The following is a 21,922-nucleotide window of genomic DNA, read 5'->3' as shown; positions in this document are numbered from 1 at the left end:
TCACTAAGTAAAGGCATTTCATTAAAAAATCAATGAATTGCATTTTCGAACTCATATGATATGACAAAAAAAGCTCGATTGGCATTGTCAGGTAACATGAAACATGAAAGGAAGATCTTTTTTTTTTAAATAAAATCGCGGTGGAAAGTGGTAACTGACTCTAATTATTGTATATGGTATGCCACTCAATTTAATTATTTTAGATAATGTTTTTGTATGAAATTATTCTTGGGCTCTATAATAATAAGCTCGCGCGGTTCAACTGTTGTTTGAACCGCGCGTTGCTTGAAGATCTATGCGTCATAGATTCTGTACTCTATTTAGTGAGCCACGAGATCACCAAATATTGCAGGAGCTTTCGAGAAAATAGACAATACACTCACTCAGTCCCGTCCCGGTATTATGCACTTCGGGATTATGCATTTGACGTGACTATCCACATAATTATGCATGTTTGCCTACCATTGGGAGTCAATTTATGAAATCATTTTTGAAATACGCCTGAATATATACTACTTTGTGACGCGGGAAATTGAACAACACTATGATTATTTTTCAGGGTAAAACTTTGATTTATTTGATTAAGGTAAATTTCTTGAATAGTCTATCAACTTATTGAACAACTATGGCCAAAAAGTACTTTCGTTCATGCCATTTTGCGGGTTTTTGTCGATCCTGAAATTGTTCATAATCCCGGAATTGAGTGTAATTCGACATTCAACAAACTGTATTCAGCAAATTGAATAAAACACAGGTAAAGTAAATCAAATGTTTAATTTTTTATATTAAATTTCGAGTAGAATTATCTGATAAATTATCACAAAAGCAGATTTCATATCAACATTTATAACTCATTATTGATGATCTCATGAGAGCTCATCATTTGCACCAAAGTTGTCAGTCTTGTCAGTTTTTTATGTATTTTCCTCAAAACATTCATTTAACAAGATTTAAAATGATCTATATAAACTAGATTTTCTAGATCGTGCAAGAATGTATGGAATTCTTGCACGATCTTGCACGATCTTGGAAATATTCTTTGAAAAATCAAAGTTTTAGGGTTTTATATTTTTTTCTGCGATAACACCAATTTTTTTTAGATCTTGTAAGGTGTCAACTGGTGTCAACATAATAAAAATGGCAGGGTAGGAGGAAATCTCAAATTAGAATTAGAAATTATTGTAGAGTGCTAAATTTAGCAATGTAAATTTAATGTTCAGCAATTTATCTCAAAATTGGAAAGATAGATTTTTTTTATATAAATTAATTCAGAATTAAGTGAGTAACCAAGAAAAAAATCCGAAATAAATCTAAGGTTACCTTTAGAAAAAAAAAATGAAAAGCTCACCAAAGTAACGGAATGAAGTATATAAAATAAAATGCTTGATATTTTATTTAAAAAGGAAATTCTGAGTGGAAATAGTATTGGATAGACGGTGTGGTTTTCAGAAGAATCTGTGATACTAGAGACAAACGTGGTTTACCTTTTTCTTACTTTGCAATGCGCCATCTGTTTTTGGTAAACTGTAGTTTAATCTTCTTTATTTTGGTATATTTCTACGATTTCCACAGACAAATCTGAGTATTCCGCAGTACTTTCTCTGATGGGAAGCGAGACAGCTGTCTTATTTTTTGTGCAAAAAAAACACGAGTATTTTTATCGTGTTTTCTAGTGATTTTCCGTTTAATCGTGTCTCAATTCCCCGGAATAAGTCACAATGTCCATCCGCGATTTAGTTGATCCCGAATGCGGAGGTGCCAATCAGCTGGTGCGGCTGGGAAATCAAATAACACGAGACCATACGTACAAGGATGAGGGATTCTCGGGGGCACCTCAATCCGCCCTTCCTGGGCGATCTGTGTTCAGTTCTGAGCAGTTGATCAATGACTTTATGGCCCAGGTGACCAATGCACCGCCTCCACAGTCATTTAGGATGGATACGCTGCTGAAAGAGATGCGTGACATCGATGCCCAGAGTTTTGGGCATCCCGTTGTGCCGGCTCCTCCAGTCATCCAGGAAGTCCACAGGAGTGACACGTGGTCTACGGAGTTCCTGGAGCACCAGAAGCAAATTTTCGAGCCAGATAAAGTGTCCAGTGGCAGCGGGGAAGCTATTTGGACCCCGAGAATGCCTCCTGGAATGATGTCTGATGGACTGATGCTGCCGCCAATGCAGAATTCAGCTGGGAATGTTGCCTGGACGAGGGATTTCTTTGACAGAGCTGAGAAGGCTGACAAGGAGAAGGGTATGGAATCGGAACCGAGTGCTGAGGATCAAGATGAACTCCGAAGGGCAGCTGATGAACTCCTTCGAACCATGGGCAATGATTCAGATCCATTCCAATATTCTGAATTTGTGGACTTCATGAAGAGTGTCAAGGAGGATCCTACGGTTCTTGGTGAGCAGGGAGAAAAAGTTGCTGAAGACTTTCAACATCCTGACGACCCTCAGGCTACGGCCTCCGGCGACTGGGTCAAAGATTACGCTGACAAAATGAAGGAGGAAGGTATTTTGTACCCCTAATCTCGATAGCTTTGAGTGTTTAATCAGCTTTTTCTGTTCCAGCTGATAAGAAAGACGAGTACAACCAGCAATTTTGGAATCGCCTGCAAGACGAATGGAGGAAGATTGCTGAGGAAAATGATGAACATCATCCATGGCTGACTGAATTCCAGGATTTCTACGATCCCTACAAGGAATACAAATTCGACGAGGACAATCCAATGACCAACGATGAAAATGTCTTTGAAAAGGGAAAGGCTTTCCTGGCTCAGGGAGACAGTTCCAGTGCCGCTCTGTGCTTCGAGTCGGCTGCCAAGCAGGATCCCAACAATGCTGAATGCTGGGAATTGCTGGGCAGGGCTCAGGCGGAGAATGAAAAAGATCCTCATGCCATTGCAGCGCTGAAAAGGGCACTGGAACTCAATCCGGATAACATGAACGTGATGATGGCTCTGGCTGTTTCCTACACGAATGAAGGCCTTCAGACCCAGGCTCTCAGGATGCTGGTCAATTGGATGAGGATGCATCCTAAGTACACTCATCTGGTGCCTGAGAACATGGGACAACTGGAAGAGGGAGCTGTTGGAGGATCAATTGCAAAGCCGTAAGTAATTAATTTTAATCTTTTACAGCTTCTTATTTTCCGGTTTAAACCCGATTGGATCGGTTCAGCCATATTTTGGATTTCAAGACCTTTCAATTAAGCCCGGTCTTTTCTAAATCGGCCGAGAAATACTCCTTTTAAATAAACTTTATTTAAAATTTGTTTTTAAATTGAAATTGCATAAATTACATTATATTTTTACGCGTAATTTATTTTGAGTAATAAAATATATTATTAATAAAGTATTAAACAAATTTATTCAGTTTGATTTTTAAAAATCTTCGTTAAAGCCTGAAATAAGGAAAATGTGGAATAAAAATTATTATGAAATTTCCGAAATTCTTAATTTTTGAGGTTATTGGTTAAAAAAACTAATAAACTTATTCTACACTGAGAGAAATCCGAAAATGTTAAAATAACATTCCGGAAATGTTAATTTTACCCTGCAGTATTGATCCAAAATCGGTGTAAATATTATGCCTTTTAGGTGTATTATGGGTTAAAGTTACCTTTTTCATGTTAATTTTACCCTTAAAAAGGTGTAAAATTAACATTAAAAAATGTTGATATATTTTTACACCTAAAAAGTGTTAAAGTTATGAGGAAAAAATGTTAATCGCACCCCCGTTTTTTTCTCAATGCAGTATTGTGGTATTTTACGTATTTAGCTCAGCTTTTAGTGCAATTTCGAAAGAGTCACTTAGAACATCGAATCTGGATATTTCGCACAGAAATTACATTATTCAGTTTGTTGAGGTTATGTTTTATTTACTTAATTTTCCTTGAGGGCAATTTTAAAACATTTAATGATATAATTGGCCAACTATAATAGCCAGAACATATTTTACTACTTGGTAATACATTTCTTTGAGCTATGATTAATTAAAATCTGGGAGATAACTTGCGTAGTTGAGGTTATGTTTAAAAATACTACAGTAGACTCTCTCTCAATTGGGCATTTGGGGCGAAATGTCATCCGGTTTATCGATAGATTTGGGCGTCAAAGCCTTTGTAAATTCCACAAAAAGTGGTCAATTATAAAGAATCACAATAAAATAGGAAGAACTGCAGCGAATTTGCAGCTTCATAATTAAACGTGAAAATTGTCAACATTTTTCGCCCGATTGAAAAAGAGCCGATTGAGTGAGAGTCTACTGTACCAGAAAATCACTTCAAAATCTCCAATTGTTGTTAAATTTAGGGGAATGTAGGCAGGGTTCACACGTGTGAGCTTTCGAACGATGCGAATTTTCTCTTTGTTGGCAAAGAGTTGGTTCCGCATTTCTTAGCCATAAGTTAAGTATTTATGAACCTTATCTTCATTGTAAAAATAGGCAGCCAAGTCCTTCTTTCCTAGGTGCTAGGATCACAAATAGAAAATTGGCCCGAAATGGGTAATTTTGATGGCGCACATTTCATTTGATTTCTCATAGTTAAACTCATTTCTAAAAAAAATCACTTACACAGTGGATGAAGAGCATACTTGAGATGATATTTACGTAACATTTTTTTGCATCGGAGGGAAATTATTTTCACGGTGGCGGAAAATTTGCAAGTACTACACTGTGTATGGTTTCAAACACTGAATGTGTCAGTGTTCACACATCCATCAGGCAACTCCAGCTAGAAAATCATAACCTCACTAAAGTTTTGTTTTTCTTATGTGAGAGTTGTGATTTTGTGAAGTGGAAAAGATCAAAAATGGAAAACGGAAGAGGAAGGAGAAAATTCAGTGATGAACCCTGGTTGAACAACCCTGGATGTTTGAGCCATTCAATCAGTGCGCAACGTCTTTTGACAATTGGGTTCAAGCCGGGAACACAATCACCGTACAAAACATAGCAAAGCATTCTGGAATTCCTTTCATGAAGGGATTTAGTTCCTCCAACATAAAATCAGGATTCCGAGTAGGAGGTATATATCCATTGGACAGGGAAAAAGTGTTCAAACTTTTTTGATGCCAGAATTTGTAGGTTCATCGCAAACACCCAGGGTTGTTTCGGTAGAAAATGATGTTGCTGTTGAGATACACATGAACTCAAGAATGATATCTCAAATACCAATCAATGTGTGTGAGTCTTTGCATCAACCATCCATAGATCTGGTTGATACTTAACAGGCTTCAATGGATGTCATGAGTGATCCTCAGGCTAATTTGCAACACTCATCAGATGATGCAATTGTAGTTTCAATGGAGGTAGAAGATGAATCTCGAAGTAGTAAATGTTTCTGATATCGCTGACTCCTTGGAAAATGCACATGCACACCTACACACCTCAGAAACCTCTTATGCTTCCAATGTGCATATTATCAGGAGATGCTGTATTTGATGTTTCTCCGGAGGTGAAGAATGAGTATCGTGGGTTGGAAAACTTTCCCAATTTGACTAAGGCGCTAGAAGGTCTGGAAGCTGTTGGGCGCCCTATGACTTTCAAAATGCCATCGAATATTCACTCACCATTTTCCACTCGAGAAGATAGGCAAACGGGGCACTCGTTCATGGCATTGTCAGATGAGGGGTTGAGTCTCACTAACAAGGCACCACCAAAAATTGACAAACTTCTGTCTCAAGGTAGAGTGTATCCGAATGTGGCTTTCCCAGTCTACCCTCTTAATCTTTCTAAAAATTCAACTCGGTCGATCTGCTCTGCACACCTGGCTCTGAACTTCGTTTTGGTGGTTTAGAATCAATTAAGCCAAGTTCCCACACCCATAAGTCACACTAAACATACGAGGAAAATTCGAGAGATGGTATCTACAGTCACTGGGTCTCCGGAACTGAGGAAAACAAAACAATATAAACATAATCTCTACAATGTTTCAGCGGTTCCAGAAATTCCAGCAGACCAGATGATTAATTTTTTAGGGTTTCCACATTTGAAATTTTGACAATTTAGTCGGTTTTCTATATTCATTTGGAAGAAAAAAACAATGCTCCAGAAAATGTAAAAAAAAGTGTTTTAAAAATCTTCTTTTAGTGCAGTGATAGTTTTTGCGGGTTCACAGGGATACACTATAACAATCCGAAAATCATTTTTATTTGTGGATAAAATTTATTTCGAGAAAAAAAGCAACGACGAACCCGAACCCCCTATCGTGTGAACGCTGCCTCCGGGGGCAAGAATCACACGAATCGTCATATTTTTTTCATTTTCCTGTCCAGGAAAAACCAACAATTCTGTGGTAATGTACTAAGCATGCATGGAAACCTAAAAGATCAGGGAACTTTTTCGTGTAGTACAATTCACTGCCCATATTAGAGTTTAGTCAGGAAAAAATTCTAAATATGAAGCACGAAAAAATGTGTGAAGGCTGCCTACATTCCCCTAAAATTTTTAGGAACGCGACCTTTAAACTTTAATCTATACGAAGTTATGGAATAACTTTGAAATACTTAAGCCTTTCGAAAATTCTATGTCGAAAATGTTTTCGGTTATAGGCATGTGTAATCGAAAATGGTCACATGAGTTACTTCCAAAACATATCCGAAACTAAAAATAGCCCTTTAGAACTGTTTTCGAAATCACCGAAAGTCACCGAGGACCGGAAGTTTATATTTCTTATCTTGTTAAAAATAAAATATTAATGAAAGTTAAACCAATTACTGGCACTTTACCGATTTATTACCGATTGGAATCGATGCAGACAGATTGGAAATTTCAAGACCTTTCCAAAAAACCCAAAATTCAGCAAATCGATTGAAAAATAGGTTCTCTAGAGTGGTTAAACTTTAACATTCGAAAATTCGATGTCGAAAATTTTTTCGGTCATCACATTTAAAATTATTTTGAGGTCATGTGTGAATGTATGTTCAGCAATGAAAATGAATTATCCTAGGGTAAGTGTACCAAATTCCGGCCAGCTTGCAATTCCGGCCACATTTTTTGTTTTTCAAATTTCCATGAATTTTTAGTTTTTACATACTCTAGATATTATACAATACAGAAAATAATAAAAAAATATCGCTTCGACGAGCAAGATAATCTGAAAAAGACATTGGAAGAATTTCGGAAGGGCAAGAAACTATGAGAATGAAGGTGGCCGGAATAAGCCACCAATGCCATGTCTACATTTTTATTCGTTTTAAAATATATAAAGAATGATTTTAGAGAAAATAAAGACGATAAACTGTCTACAAGGTTCCATGCAACACTCCTTACAAAAAAAGTAACAAAAAACTCAATTTGTATTAAAAATATTACATTTCAAACTTGAGACTTTAGCGCTTGCATGCAATTATGCCGAGATTTGGCACACTTACCCTATGATGTTTTTGTTTAATAAATGAAGTATAATGGCATAGAATTCTGTAATTATGTCTTTTTAAGCTTCTTTAAAATTTTTGTTCTAATTCTACAAAAAAAATCTTGTATTAGACTTTCGAGACGTTGAACAAATTCAAAAAATCCATCCGGATTACGAAGCGGACATCTGTCATAGATGCCATTTACACCGCCGCATTGGATTGAGATTGAATTGTCCCAAAATTGGATTTTAGGACAATTCAGTTTGAATCTAATGCGACTATCTAAATTACTTTAATGAAACCGTTAAGATTGCGGTCTTTGATTGAGACTTAATGATCCGTAATCCGATTTTGGAACAATTCAAACCCAATCTAATGCGGCAATGTAAATAGCCTCATATTGTCTCCCAATCATCCGGATAACGAAGCGGACACTGTACTTCATAAACATATTCGAAAATGAAAAATATCGTAGGAGTTTTCGAAATAAACTACCATCACCGAAAACGGGAAGATACTCTAACCGTTTGGACCTTGGTCCGCCTTGGACCTCTAAATCAGTGAGAAATTCGAAAAAAACGGATTGTTACTGCTTTCCCTTCGAGTTCGAGCAGTAAAGCGAGTAAAGCACGCAAGAGGTGATACCGCATAAAACCTCAAGCCGCTATCCCAAATCGTTTGACCTGTAAGGGCCCAAATAGAGTCTGAAGATTTTGTTCTGTCGTACACTGAGGTCTTAGTAGGATCATCCTTCCCTTAATCCTTTACTGACAAATTTTACAGGCTAAATATTCTCGAGGATCAGCCTGAGTCTATTTGGGCTCTAAGTTTTTAGAGAGTTTTTGAACATTTATTAATAAAACAACTTAATTTTCCCTGGAAATTCGCAGGCCATATCTGACAGATGTCCAGGATCTCTTCCTGGCCGCCGTAAGAATGGATCCCAGTGTAATAGACACGGATATCCAGGAAGCTTTGGGAGTCCTCTTCAATCTCTCAGCGGATTACGACAAAGCAGTGGACTGTTTTGAGGCTGTGGTGAAGATGTCTCCGGATAATCCCAAAGCCTGGAATCGTCTGGGAGCTAGTTTGGCCAATGGAAATCGCTCAGTTGAAGCTGTGGATGCGTATCAGCGCGCCCTGGCTATTCATCCGGGTTTTATCAGGGCACGGTACAATGTAGGCATTATCTGTATCAACCTCAAAGCGTACAAAGAGGCAGCAGAGCATCTTCTGACTGCTCTCAATCATCAAGCCACCTCATCAGCACGATCAGGAATCGTTAGGGATTCTTCGTATAAGCAAATGTCGAATAGCATTTGGAGTACTCTGAGGATGGCTGTGTCTCTTCTGGGGCGCCATGATCTTCAGCCGGCTATTGATAAGAAGGATTTGGATGCGATGAATGCGGCTTTTGAGATGAACGATGTTTAAGGTTGTTTTTAAACGTAAAATTTGTTTTATTTCATGGTGATACTCTTTGACTGGCAATGAGTTATTTTAATTTTGTAAATGGATTGCAATAAATGTGGGGAAGTGGTATTTTTTTTATTGTCCAGAAATGTTTGGTTAGAGTTATTTTGGCGGGAGATTCTGAAGATTGCAGGTGTGTGCGTGCGAAAGTGGACTTTGACGTATCATCAGTGGAGTTTGGACTCTGATTGGAAGTTTGCAGTTCTCCGCGAAGTTTTGTGTGTTTTTTCTTAATTTCTCTGTTTATTAAATTGTTTTTTTTTTGCATAAAATCCACCTCCGCAATGTCTGCTGTTACCAAAGGTGAGAAAACGCCCTGGAAATCGCAGTGACAGGGCATAAATCACTGAACAATAAAACTCCAAAAATTCTGTCTTGTGCATTTGTAATTAAATGAATTTTAATTTATTGAAGGAAGTTTATTAAAATGCCCATAAATTGCTCAGCTAATTTGGCATGTTTGACCTGTTTGACTCTTGAGGCAAAGATCCTCTGTGTCCGCTGTAATGCACTTTGGCAGTATTCTAAGGCCCATTGATGACATTTTTTTTGTACTTTTTTTCAGGAATCTTCATTGTAGCCGCCAAAAGGACAGCTTTTGGGACATTTGGGGGTGCCTTCAAGAACACTACAAGTACCCAGCTTCAGACAGTGGCTGCCAAGGCTGCAATTGAGGCTTCCGGACTCCAACCAACCCAGATAGATTCCGTTAACATTGGCAACATTCTAGCGGTGGGTTGTCTACAAATTAATTGTTGACTCGCGTAAACAATTGCTTATCTTTCCGGTTTTGTCTCAGGTCTCATCCACAGATGGAATTTATCTGCCACGTCACGTGCTCCTGAACTGTGGCATTCCACAAGATCGTCCAGCTCTGGGAGTTAATCGGCTTTGCGGCTCTGGTTTCCAGGTAAGGATCAGTACGTTGTTAATTATTACCCCAAATGAATATTACGTTTATTACCCCAAATGAAGATTAGAATTACCAAATAAAAATGATACGCTATGATATGATATGTTACGCCAATAATAAGCTTATTGCACACTAAAGGAGCCATATTTCTATTATCAGACCTAAAAAAGCTATAAGTAAGTTATACTGCTCGAACTCCATAGGAGAGCAGTAACTATAATCCTTCTATATTTTACTCACCAAAATTTCCACTTTTCTCAACAAATCTCCGTGATTCAGACGATTTCTGAGAAATAATGCCACTCTGTTAATCCGTCTGCCCGTATAGGGGCCACACGGTTTCAGATAGAAACTTGGGACTTTCGAGGGATTGCCCATAAGTCGACCCTGGGGCCAGTGATTAATTTTCCTCTCATCCATGTTTTAGAGGTTATTCAGATGGACATTTCATCCTTATACGAAAATACCGTTGAGTCATTCCCAATAACGGTTTCTCAAGGTCAAAGATTACAAATACTCTACTCTGAAAAAAAAAATGTTTTGTCAAACTAACAAGACAACTCTGTAAAAAAGATGTTCTTCCATACAGAATATGGAGAAGTTTTGTCAAATCGGCGGCCAACTGGATCTTGTTAAAAGTTTGTCAAAAGGGTGTTTTTATATATAAAATGCAAGAAAAAGTTTTGTCAAATTGGTAAATAACATCCTTTTGACAAAATTTCAACAAAATCCATTTGTTCGTTTAACAAGACATTTTTTTCAGAGTAGAGAGCGTATTTCTCAACCAAATGGTATCATTTTTGATCTTGTTGGAAAGGTCTTGGAATTTTTGACAACCCTGAACCGATTCCAATTATTTTTGAACCGGTTTATAACCGATAACTAATTTTTATCCGAAATTTAACTATATTACTGCTAAGGTAAGGAGGTCTCGGGATTATGCACATTTCCGAGATTTAGAAAAACCGCGTGAAATGACCTTAGGCATACAGAAACTTTGTAGTTGTAATGTAGACCCTCAGGAGATTTCTCTTGAATAAGTTACTGAAACGCCGTAAAATATGCAAAATTTTGTTGGCGCAAATTTCTTGGGCTATTTCAAATTTCAGCGTCAATTCTTCTTAACTTATTTGCTTACTTAGTCGCTGCAATGTCCCTTTTAGGGACCGGGCGTCTCTCACTAACCTCCTCCAGTTCTGATGATTCCGTTAACTCGCTCCAGAAACGTTGGATAGGTCTCTGTCGAAAAATCCGTACTATCGGATGTTCCTTGCGATTTTTCGTAACAATTTTTCTTTTACGGGGAGGGGTTGTTAACCCCTCGCCCAACCTTCTCTAGAAAAACCAGATCCCTTGTTCGGTATACGGGCTTCAAACCTAAGGCTTAGCCATATGGCTTAACTATTTTAATTTACTATCAATCACAATCACGATTTTTTGGAAAAATTTGACTGATTGTGTTATTAAAGATAAGTGATCTATTAGGTTCTTAAAAATCAATAAAATTGCGCGCTGTTCAGGATTTTCAGACTTTCGAGAACTAGACTAAACCTTTAGTCCGAAGACCGCTTTATACGGGCAGACCTAAGGGCCGTGACAGACCTGAGGATAAGCCGAAAGACGGCTTAGCGTAATTATATTAGAAATAATGGTTAAACTACTTTTCCAGAATTTTCCACTAAGTCGTCTCGGCTTAAGTCGTAAGTGTGTCTAGGGCATAAGATTTAGCCATATGGCTTAACTGTTGTAATTTCTTATTAATCACGTTTTTTTTGGAAAAAAATTAATTTAGGATTTGATTTTTAAAGACAAGTGGCCTATAGATCCCCAAAAAACAATAAAATTGCTTGCTATTCAAGATTTTGAGACCTACGGGAACTGGGCTAAGCCTCTAGTATGATGACCGCCTTAGTCTCAGGTTCGCGACTTCCCACTGGGGTTGGTTACCCAATCTTCTCTCACTCACTTGAGTGTACCGGGGCCTAGCAGAGGCATCGAGTACGCTTGAAGATGAACAAAGGAATTGAGGGGAATTCAGACCCATATTTAGACCCCATTTTTAAATTATGTATTTAAAATTTACCGTCTTGAAAAAATTGCATAATTTAGGAGTATTTGATAAATGATTTCACAAATTGGCTCCTAATGTTAGGCAAGTATACATAAGTTGCAAAATCCTATCATTTACAATTTACATAATCCCGGGATCCCTTGTATTTTGGGTAATGTTTTAAATGATTTATAAATAGGTTCAAATCGGTTATGAACCGATTATGAACTGATAAATAATTTTTGACACAAAGCCCATTCTATTACTCTTAAAGCTATTTTGGGGGATCTTTAGAGTGATTTACGAATCGGTTATAATCGGTTAAGAACCGCTAACCGGTAAATTAGGCGAAAGTACTTTTGTAGTATGACATCTAATTCTACATTTCGAGCACTTTGCAAAGCCTAAGACGCTTTTATACCTCTTTATTATTTATAACATTTGTTTTGCGTCTAGTGATCATTGTGATTATAAAATGTTTTTATTGACATCACTTCCAAGTCTTTTTTGCTCTTGTCAAGATAAGAAGTGTTAAGAGCTTTTCCAGCAAATACAGTTTCTGCGGAGGGGGGGCTAAACTCGGGCTAAATCAGTTTGTTTCACACAACAAACTTATTACAAAAAGTGAGAAAGTATTTCAAGGAACCGGGATCTGGAATTTACTCGTCTTTTAGAAGGAATTTATCAAATTTATTATCCGGAAATACTGAGGATCTTTTGCAAATACTTAAAAATCTCTAAAAATTCTGAGAAATTAAATCAGACAGAACCATTGAATGCGCGTAAAAATAGTTGCGTGAAAAATGTCATCAGTGTGTGTAAAGCTGTCTACACTACACACTAGATAAATTATGACCATGAAAACATTTCAATGTAACATTAAAGTGATGGCCTCTATACACTACAGAAATTTATGTCCATATTGAAGAGTTTCTCCTACGTAGGCGTAGGGAATTTGCTTCAATATGGACATAAATTTCTCTAGTGTGTAGATGCCATTAAACTTCAATATTGTTGACGATATTACAACTTATTGAACTACCATTCTAGTCAGATATTCAGTTCTTTGATGATTCAGTTCTACGGATTTTGATGTATATGTTGAGCAATTCATCCCAGAAATCCATCTAGGTCAGGACATCTCCCCTGCTTGCTTCAGGAAATTCCACATCTTCTGGAATTTTGCTGTATCTTTTGTTAAGTACGCTCAGAATACCCATAATTATTAGATGATTTCTCCTGGTTGCTCCAGGAAATCACAGATTTTCTGGGATATTGCTGTTATCTTTTGTGAAGTACGCCCTAAATACCCAATTCGGTCCGAGGATTTCTTTTGTTACTTCAGGAAATCACAGATTTTCTGGGATATTGCTGTTACCTTTAGTCAAGTACACACGGAATACAGAAGTTGCTTAGAAGATTTCTCCTGGGTGCTTTAGGAAATCACAGTTTTTCTGATTTTTTTGCTGTGTCTCTTGTCAAGTGCGTTCAGAATACTCATTATGGTCAGAAGATTTCTCCTGGTGCTTCCAGGGAATCACAGATTTTCTAGGATATTGCTGTATCATTTGTAAAGTACGCCCTCAATACTCAAGTTGGTCAGAAGGTTTCTCTTGGTTCCCTTAGGAAATCACAGATCTTCTGATTTTTTTGCTCGAGTACGTTCAGAATACTCACTATGGTCAGAAGATTTATCCTGGTTACTCCAGGAACGGGCAGATTTTCTGGGATTTTGCTGTATCTTTTGTTAAGCACGTTCAAAATATCCAGGTTGGTTAGATTATTTCTCTTGGTTCCTTCAGGAAATCACATATTTTCTGGGATATTGCTGTATCATTTGTCAAATACGCTCAGAAAACTGAAGTTAGTCAGAAGATTTTTCCTGGTTCCTCCAGAAAACACAGATTTTCTGTGATTTTGGTGTATCATTTGTCATGTACGTCCTCAATACCCAAGTTGGTCAGAAAATTTCTCTTGATTCCTTTAGAAAATCACAGATTTTCTGTGATATTGCTGTATCTTTTGTCAAATACGCCCAGAATACTGAAATTGGTCAGGAGATTTCTTTTGTTCCTTCAGGAAATCACATTTTCTGGGATTCTGTTAGATCTCTTCTTAAGTACGTTCAGAATATTCACACTGCTCAAAAGATTTCGCCTAGTTCCTCTAGGAAATCACCGATTTTCTGGGATATTGCTGTATCATTTGTCAAATATGCCCTCAGTACCAAAGTTGGTCAGAAGATTTCTTTTGGTTCCTTCAGGAAATCACAGATTTTCTGGGATATTGCTGTAATATTTGTCAAATACGCCCAGAATACCGAAGTTGGTCAGAAGATTTCTTCTGGTTCCTCCAGGAAATCACTGATCTTCATTTTATTTCAATGTTATTTTGAAATTTTTAATGGGCATTATTTGTCCTAGTGTGTAGCCGATCAAGTTCAAAATAATGAAATAAAATATTGAAAAACTTGCTTCACATTGCAACAAATATTGCAATAATTACGTAACTGGACAAAGTTTCTTCAATTTTGAAATTTTATGTCAATAAATCTTTGCAGTGTGGAGGCAATTCTTCTCAATATTAGATATTGAAAGCAAATATTGCAATAATTTTTGTCTAATGTGTAGGCAGCTTAACTTTTCTATTTACGCTTACGCGTAAATAGTAGAATGAGATTTTTATTTATTTTCTTTCCAGGCTGTTGTCAATGGGGCCCAGGACATTCTCATGGGAGCTGCAAAGGTATCCCTGACGGGAGGAGTTGAGAATATGACACAGACTCCATTTGTGGCTCGTGGGGCACGTTTTGGGATTCCTCTGGGAACAAATGGTGTCCTGGAGGATGCTCTGTGGGCTGGCCTTACAGATACTTACTGCAAACTCCCAATGGCCCTAACAGCAGAAAATCTTGCTGCTCAGTACAAGATTCCACGGGAAACTGTGGACAAGTTTGCACTGAAGTCGCAGCATAATTGGAAAAAAGGTCAGGATGAGGGTGCTTTTGCAGCTGAAATTGCTCCAATCAAGATAAAAGTCAAAGGAAAGGAAGTTGATTTCACCGTTGATGAGCATCCAAGGTAGGAAGAATTTAAAATTGCATTATTTTTTTGTTGTCGTTGTTGTTGGTGAAATAACTAACCCTGGCTTGTGAAATGCTTCCGGACAGTTGCAAATTTAACTGGCAAAATCACGTCTCATTGAGAGTCGTGAGCTTTCTTTAATTTTTTTTTGGGAATGCCTCTGGGAGATTCCAGGAAATCTCCCGGCCTTTCTGTCATGCATGTCCATCACGCTTTTTCTACCATTTATGTTGCACTCTGTCATGGGCAATTTATTCCAAATCTCTGCTGGTTGCAATAACTTGTGCTTCTTTATTTGTGTTAATAAATTTTTGGCTCGAGAATTTGTCAAATTTTGCCAGTCATACCTTGAAACATATTTTAACGAAAAGTGCTACGCAAGATTCATGCCAAAATTGGGATAAAATTTCCATATTTTCTTGATTTTCAAGCTTATCTTGCGAAGAGATCTATCAAAATGCTAAAAATATCGTCAAAATGAATAATAAATTTTCCATATAATTTGTGTCATTAACCATCTTTTTCTTAAACTTTTATGGATTATTTAAATGATTTAAATGGATGTTGTGCAATTCTTTATAATAGTAATAAAAAACGTTTTTATTAATTAGCTTTTCATCAAACACTAAATCATGTAGGAAAATTACTTCAAATGAAGCAGAAAATTTTGCTTAATTGTTAATTGAAACAATTGTTTCATCAATTGTTGCAATGTGTAAAGTGCATATGAAAACAGTTGTTCAATTAAATTTGCTTATTCACATTACATTTTTATTTCTCAAAGACCATAAAATGCAGTTTAATTGAAGATTTTGCATGAGAATTGCTTCTTTGATATTTTTACCAGTTAATTCTGCTCAATTAATTCCCGTGGTTCTGGTTTGATCTTTTGTAACATTTGCATGTACTTTTGTCTCAATTCTGAGATTAAAACTGAACAATATATTAAGACTTAGATTTTCGGACACCAAAAAAAACTTATCTAAAAAGTGATTTTTGAGATTAGAATACTTCTCAAAATTTCATGACCCTAATTTTAGGGCTAGAACACAGTGATTTACAATTTCGATGGTCTTACCTAAAACCTTCTAGCTTAGTCTAATCGTTTTAAATAATTTTAAACTATTGACCTTTAAAAAATTAATTAAATAAAATTTGTCATTAGAATGTGGAAAAAATTAATAGCGAAGAAACTATTCTAAAATTTTTATAGTTAGCGGAGACACGGCCCATTAAAAATACTTAAACTTGCATTGTAGTACTTATCCAATGAAAAATGAAATAGGAAAATCTTGACAAGCGGAAAAATGCCTGTTTTAATGTGTTTCTGCATTATCGACTTTACTATTTGTTGCTTCTTGTCTTGACTGCTTTCCTTAGTCTTTATTGTTTTAAAATATCACCAAATAGTCGCGACAGCAACCATTACCATTAAAGTCAATAACGCAGAAGAACATGAGAACAGGTATTTTTCTCACTTCCGAGATGTCATGTTTTTATTTTTCATTCAAATAGCACCATTATTCTTGAATGATTTTGATCAAACTACAGTGGGACCTCGATAGAGTCAACTAATTATTTCCAGACCTGTTGACTCTATTGGATTCGTTGACTCTATCAGAGTCCGAAAAAATCATTTAAAATGTGAAATTTTTATATAAAGGGGTATTATTTTATGTTTGTACTAGATCATTGATAAATTCAATACGATAGTAGAATATTTTATTAAATTATTGCATTTATTAAATTAATCTCTGGCCCAAAAAAAATCGTGTATTTAGGCAAAAATGGGAGATTAAGGAATGATTTTTAAAAATATTTTTATTATTAGTAAATACACTCAGTCCAGGAATTATGCACATTTTCGGGACGGAAAAACGCGCGAAATGGCATAATGGGATTTCTTTTTAATGAATTCGCTTAAAAATTTTTTTGCTTAAAAATTTTTGATTTTCTGTTGCTTATTTTTGTTTTTGATCCAAATTTTCTTTTGAGATACTGATATTTTAAATTAAAAATGTAAGGTAAAATAAATTTACACGTTTTCTTTCGAAGCGTAATTTTTATGATTGTTTATCATATACATTTTTATAGAAGACTTTTTGGGTCTTTAAAAAGTTCGAATAAATTTAGAAAAGTAAATTCTTTACATTGTGATCATAGACCTAATCAAAAAATCTTAAGACAAGAGAACTTTCAATCGGTCAAAAAGCTTAAAATCACGTAAAGAAAATTATTTTGTTGGAAAATGATTACACGGTTAATAAACCTACGAATTTTATCACAAAATTACCATGTCCTTAGATAAATATATTTTTTCTTGTGTTCAAAGTGTTACGCCCAACGCACAATAATTTTTGTTTTGTAAAGATGTTTTTGACATTTCAGTGAGAGTGAGTGAGATCTAGATCTAGTCATCTCGCTCACTCTCACAGGAAATTTTGAAAACATGTTTACAAACAAAAGTTATTGTGCACTGGTCATTACGTTGATACACAATAAGACTGGTTTTTATTTCGAAAAGATCATAATAAAATCATAAATTTTATTAGTTCAATAATAAAGGAAAAGTTGACTCTGTCGTAGTCATCGTAGTCAATTTGGGTCCATGTTCACACTATCGGAGTCCGTAGAGTAAAAAAATAGCTGTTGACTAATGGAGATTGACTCTATCGGGGGTTGACTCTATCGAGGTTCCACTGTACTTAGAATTACAGGCTGGTATCATCTGGCAAAATTACTATGCAATATTCTAAAAGATTTCTGGGATATTCTAATTAGAGAGGAATATTTGGACATTTTCAGACAAAAAACATGCAATTTTCAATAGCCAATAAAATGTTCTATAAAGGGAGTGTCCTATATTTTTCGCAGGCTTGTCTTTTGAACGAACTCCTACTTTAGTTTTAGAATGATATGGTTCTAGAATATAAAAGGATTTTTGTTTCAAGGTATAGGAATTTAATAATATAAACTTCAGTTAGTTATTGAGGAAAGCGTTCTTCTGACGACTCAAACTTCGAATAATTTATTCTTTTCGATACATTTTTAATGAATTTGACCCATTAATTAGGCTAATCGAGGTAGTCCAATGCTTCAAATTTCCTGAAAAGAGCCATGTGTCAAGTCTTCATAAAATGGATCTTGGTAGTGAACCTGTCTCACTATCACTGAAATTTTTCTTATGAAGATCCAATTTGTACAGAAAAATTCTAGGCTGATTGGATCTCTTAGGCTAATTGGAGCCCTCTTCTTTCCCTCCAAAACCATGTTTGATTTAGCGAAAATGACATCCATATACGAAAATACTATTGAATCATTCCTAACAAAAGTTTTTCAAGGTCAAAAGCTAAAAAGGCTCTAGAGATCGTGTTTCTCAACGGAATGTAGACACATTTTGGTTCTTTAGAAAGGTCTTGGAATTTATGTCAAGACTGTACAGATTCCAATCTGTTATGGACCTATATATCTATTTTTATCCGAAATTCAATTGAATTAAACTATATTGGATGATTTTTTGAGTGATTTTTGCATCGGTTCAAATCGATTGAGAGCCAGTTACCGGTAAATGATGCGAAAGTGCTCAAGGTATTTATAACATACAATTTATGAATTAGAGCTTTTTGCAAAACATACGAGACCGAAAAAAGCCCGTGAATTCACTCCAGTGACACAGTAAAAAGTATACTTACAGGAGATATTTTTGGAATAAGTTAAAGAAACGCCGTGATATATGCAAAACGTTTACTGTAACAATTTTTGGCATATTCAGCGCCAATGGTTTATAAGCAATATAATTTCAATAAGCGTGAAAAATATTTGAACAATTTTTACCCGTGAGAAACAATTTTCAAATGAGTTTCATAATTTATTATTATTAATAAATTATTTATTAATTTAAATCGGATGATACGATTTTTGATAGTTTTTAATCGATTATATTGCAAAATATTTATTGGTATTAAGCATCTATAACAAAGTTTTGATTATTACATTACCATTGAAGACTTGTATGCCTATTAGAAGCTTATACTGATTTATTTTGTGCTTTTGATATTTGTTGCTTTTCTGTATAATCTTTTAATCCGATTTTATTGTTCAAGTTGAATATATTACATGAGCTCCCTGAGCTGCATATCCTCTTTAGCGGTTGTATATATCAGTATTTTTTATTTATTTCTGAATTACAAAATCTTATAAATCTCATGAATATCGTGACGAAATCTTCTACTATAACTATCATTTTAATATTCATGGTTATTAGGTGTTTTTTTTACAGCTTTTCTATGTCTCTTTTGTACTGTCGGCTAAATTACCCACTTAAATTATTATTCTCTTTTTTTTTTATTATTTTGCTACCCTTTCCAATTGATTTCTTATTCTTTAATTAGTCCTGCACGCAATATTCTCTCTTAAAAATGTTTTTAGGAGAAATTGTAAACATGGTAAGACGCAATGGGTACGACTGTGTCACCCAAATAACCACGAAATTGTACTATTGTGCAATATTTGCTTTTAATTTAGCGACTTTATGTTTCAATAGATTGATTTGTGACCATTTGTGGCTTGGTATTTTGTGTATTTGTGTCTTAAGAGCTTTTTCATACTCATCTGCATTTGCACATTCTTTGCTTTGGCTTCACTTTGGTGGAAAAGTGTTTGTCTTGGTCAATCATGCAAAAATTGTCGAGTGAATGAGGGAAAAATTAACATGGAAATACTTTGGAATAATTGTATGATAAGCAATTTTCTGTATGCAGACCACAAACAACTCTCGAAGGTTTGGCCAAATTGCCGACGCTGTTTAAAAAAGATGGCGTCGTAACGGCTGGATCAGCTTCAGTGAGTGCAAAATTGATTTAGCCACCGTAATGCCCATTTCCTGTTGCAATATTTGGCAAATGTTGGTACTTTCCTTTGTAGGGAATTTGCGATGGTGGAGCTGCGGTTATTGTTGCTTCTGAAGATGCTGTCCGGGAATACAATTTGAAGCCATTGGCTCGTCTTGTGGCATATTCGGCTGTTGGTGTTGCTCCAGAAATTATGGGAATTGGTCCAGTTCCAGCTATTCAGAATGTGCTCAAAGTTACTGGACTTTCTCTCAATGATATCGATCTCATTGAGGTTTGTCTGTTGAGGTGATTTACCAGAAGAATTATAAGATCAAAGATAGGGTTTTTTTTTTGTAGATCAACGAAGCATTTGGTGTTCAAACTCTTGCCTGTGCTGAAGCTCTGAAGTTGGATCAGAACAAACTCAATGTCAATGGTGGTGCTATTGCACTTGGACATCCTCTAGCGGCTTCTGGTGCCAGAATAACTGGACACTTGGTACATGAATTGCGTCGCAAGAAGCTGAAGAGAGCCGTTGGATCAGCTTGCATTGGAGGTGGTCAGGGCATTGCCCTTCTCCTAGAAGCTGTCTAGGATGGAGATTTTTAAGAGACTGCAAAAATCACTGAACAAGAAAAACCACAAAATTTCCCACAAAACTTCCTCAAAAGTTTGAGTTTTTTTAATACACCACAAAACCTCATATCTAAGTCAACATTTTCTAATGAATCGAAGCGGTGATGTGAGAAATATTCCGGATAGAAATGCAAACAAGAGATTATGCAATAAATAATTTTTGGGTATATGAATGATTCGCATTATTCACTTATCGCTCTTTCCCATGCAATAATAAATTGGTGATAAAGAATGGAGAAATTTCATAATTTGAAATCAAAATCTCCATAAGGCTCTTTTCTGACCATTTCGACGTATACCGTGTGAAATGAACATCTTCAGGTAGTGACGCAAAGATTGCATCGATGAGACGGAATTTATACATTGAGATTGAGCGACGTAACAAGATTGGGATCTTTGGCTGTTCCGGGCAAAAATTGTATTTGGTGCGCACAGAGAGTCAATTTGTGTCAGGTGAGGATGGAAGTTGAAAAAGTCAAGAATTCACATTCCGGCATTCAATGTCGTGCAAAAAGCCAATTTTAGAGAAGTAGATTTTTTCCAATTAGCAAGAGATCAACGGTGAATTCTGCATGTGACATTGAAAATTTCACTTTTAATCGGATTCAAGAGAGAAAAATATTTTTTGGAACGAATACGTGAGAAGTTGGACGGTGCCAATTGGATCTGCCTCTTATGGTGCGCCATGGAATTAAGAGATGGGCAATTGTTGACGGAAAAGATGTAGAAAATATTATTGGTATATTAAATTAAGAATTTGTTTTGATCTTGTAATTAAAAATAAGAAAAAAACATCAATAAAATGGAGTATTGGTATTCTTCTAAAAAAAAGGGGTAGAAAAGCATCCTAGGCTTTGCGAAATCCTCCAACTCATGACTTATGTCCTAGACACACTTACGACTAAAGTCCAGAGACGACTAAGCTAGTTCATAGCCAAGTCAGTTCCTGACACACTACAAATGAGGATTAGCATTCACTGGTATCCACAAAACATAACTTTCCTGGGTTATTATGCAAATATTTCTACTGAAATGCACTAATACTCCTCTGAAAATGAAAGCGTAAAGTGTAGGTGTGTCCAGGACATTACACGCTATACCTCAAAAGTACTTTCATATCATTTCCATTTACCGGTTCACAACTGATTTATTGAACAGATTGAATTACTCAAAATATTGCCCAAAATATACCTTAGAAGAGTAATACAATTGAATTTTGATAAAAATTAGTTATAAGTTATGAACCGGTTCATTAGCGGTTCATAACCGATTGGAATCAGTTCAGGCATGTCAGGAATTCCAAGACCTTTCTAACGAGCCCAAACATTAACCCCCTCGGTTGAGAAATACGCTCTTTAGAGCCTTTTTAACCTTTGACTTTGAAAAAAAACTCTTGTCGAGTTGTCCGCCTGAAGAACCTCTATATCCAAAACTTTCTAGATTTCTGGACTTGGGTATACACTCAATCCCGGTATTATGCACATTTTCGGGACCGAAAAAACGCGCGAAATGGCATTACGTATCGAGAAAATTTGCATACCCGCAGGGGCTTTCTTTTGTGTAAATCGGCCGTAGAACGAA

General features: G+C 36.0%; 2 protein-coding genes across 2 annotated transcripts; both read left to right on the top strand.

The window, feature by feature from the left end:
* Positions 1-1,589: 1,589 nt before the first annotated feature.
* Positions 1,590-8,916, top strand: LOC129804973 (peroxisomal targeting signal 1 receptor). Its single transcript, XM_055852770.1, has 3 exons — positions 1,590-2,508; positions 2,568-3,108; positions 8,245-8,916. Exons 1-3 carry the CDS (start codon positions 1,719-1,721, stop codon positions 8,786-8,788), a joined length of 1,875 nt encoding a protein of 624 aa, XP_055708745.1. The 5' UTR covers positions 1,590-1,718; the 3' UTR covers positions 8,789-8,916.
* Positions 8,917-8,958: 42 nt separating this feature from the next.
* LOC129804976 (3-ketoacyl-CoA thiolase, mitochondrial) lies at positions 8,959-20,514 on the top strand. Its single transcript, XM_055852773.1, has 7 exons — positions 8,959-9,130; positions 9,393-9,559; positions 9,627-9,737; positions 14,491-14,870; positions 19,634-19,715; positions 19,797-19,997; positions 20,063-20,514. The coding sequence occupies exons 1-7, from the start codon at positions 9,112-9,114 to the stop codon at positions 20,297-20,299; spliced, it is 1,197 nt and encodes a 398-aa protein (XP_055708748.1). The 5' UTR covers positions 8,959-9,111; the 3' UTR covers positions 20,300-20,514.
* The last annotated feature ends 1,408 nt before the right edge of the window (positions 20,515-21,922 follow it).

The sequence above is a fragment of the Phlebotomus papatasi genome, chromosome 2 (genome assembly GCF_024763615.1).
Source record: "Phlebotomus papatasi isolate M1 chromosome 2, Ppap_2.1, whole genome shotgun sequence".
NCBI classification, from domain to species: Eukaryota; Metazoa; Arthropoda; class Insecta; order Diptera; family Psychodidae; genus Phlebotomus; species Phlebotomus papatasi.
Note: the sequence above shows the minus strand (reverse complement) of the source record. Positions and strands in the feature narration are given on the sequence as shown.

Bases quoted from the DNA above. Each gene is read 5' to 3' on its own strand.
- LOC129804976 (XM_055852773.1), top strand. The intron at 14,871-19,633 runs GTAGGAAGAATT...TTCTGTATGCAG, and splicing joins ACCGTTGATGAGCATCCAAG to ACCACAAACAACTCTCGAAG. The intron at 19,716-19,796 runs GTGAGTGCAAAA...TTTCCTTTGTAG, and splicing joins TAACGGCTGGATCAGCTTCA to GGAATTTGCGATGGTGGAGC.
- LOC129804973 (XM_055852770.1), top strand. From the start codon at position 1,719: ATGTCCATCCGCGATTTAGTTGATCCCGAATGCGGAGGTGCCAATCAG. The intron at 2,509-2,567 runs GTATTTTGTACC...TTTCTGTTCCAG, and splicing joins TGACAAAATGAAGGAGGAAG to CTGATAAGAAAGACGAGTAC. The intron at 3,109-8,244 runs GTAAGTAATTAA...GGAAATTCGCAG, and splicing joins GGAGGATCAATTGCAAAGCC to GCCATATCTGACAGATGTCC.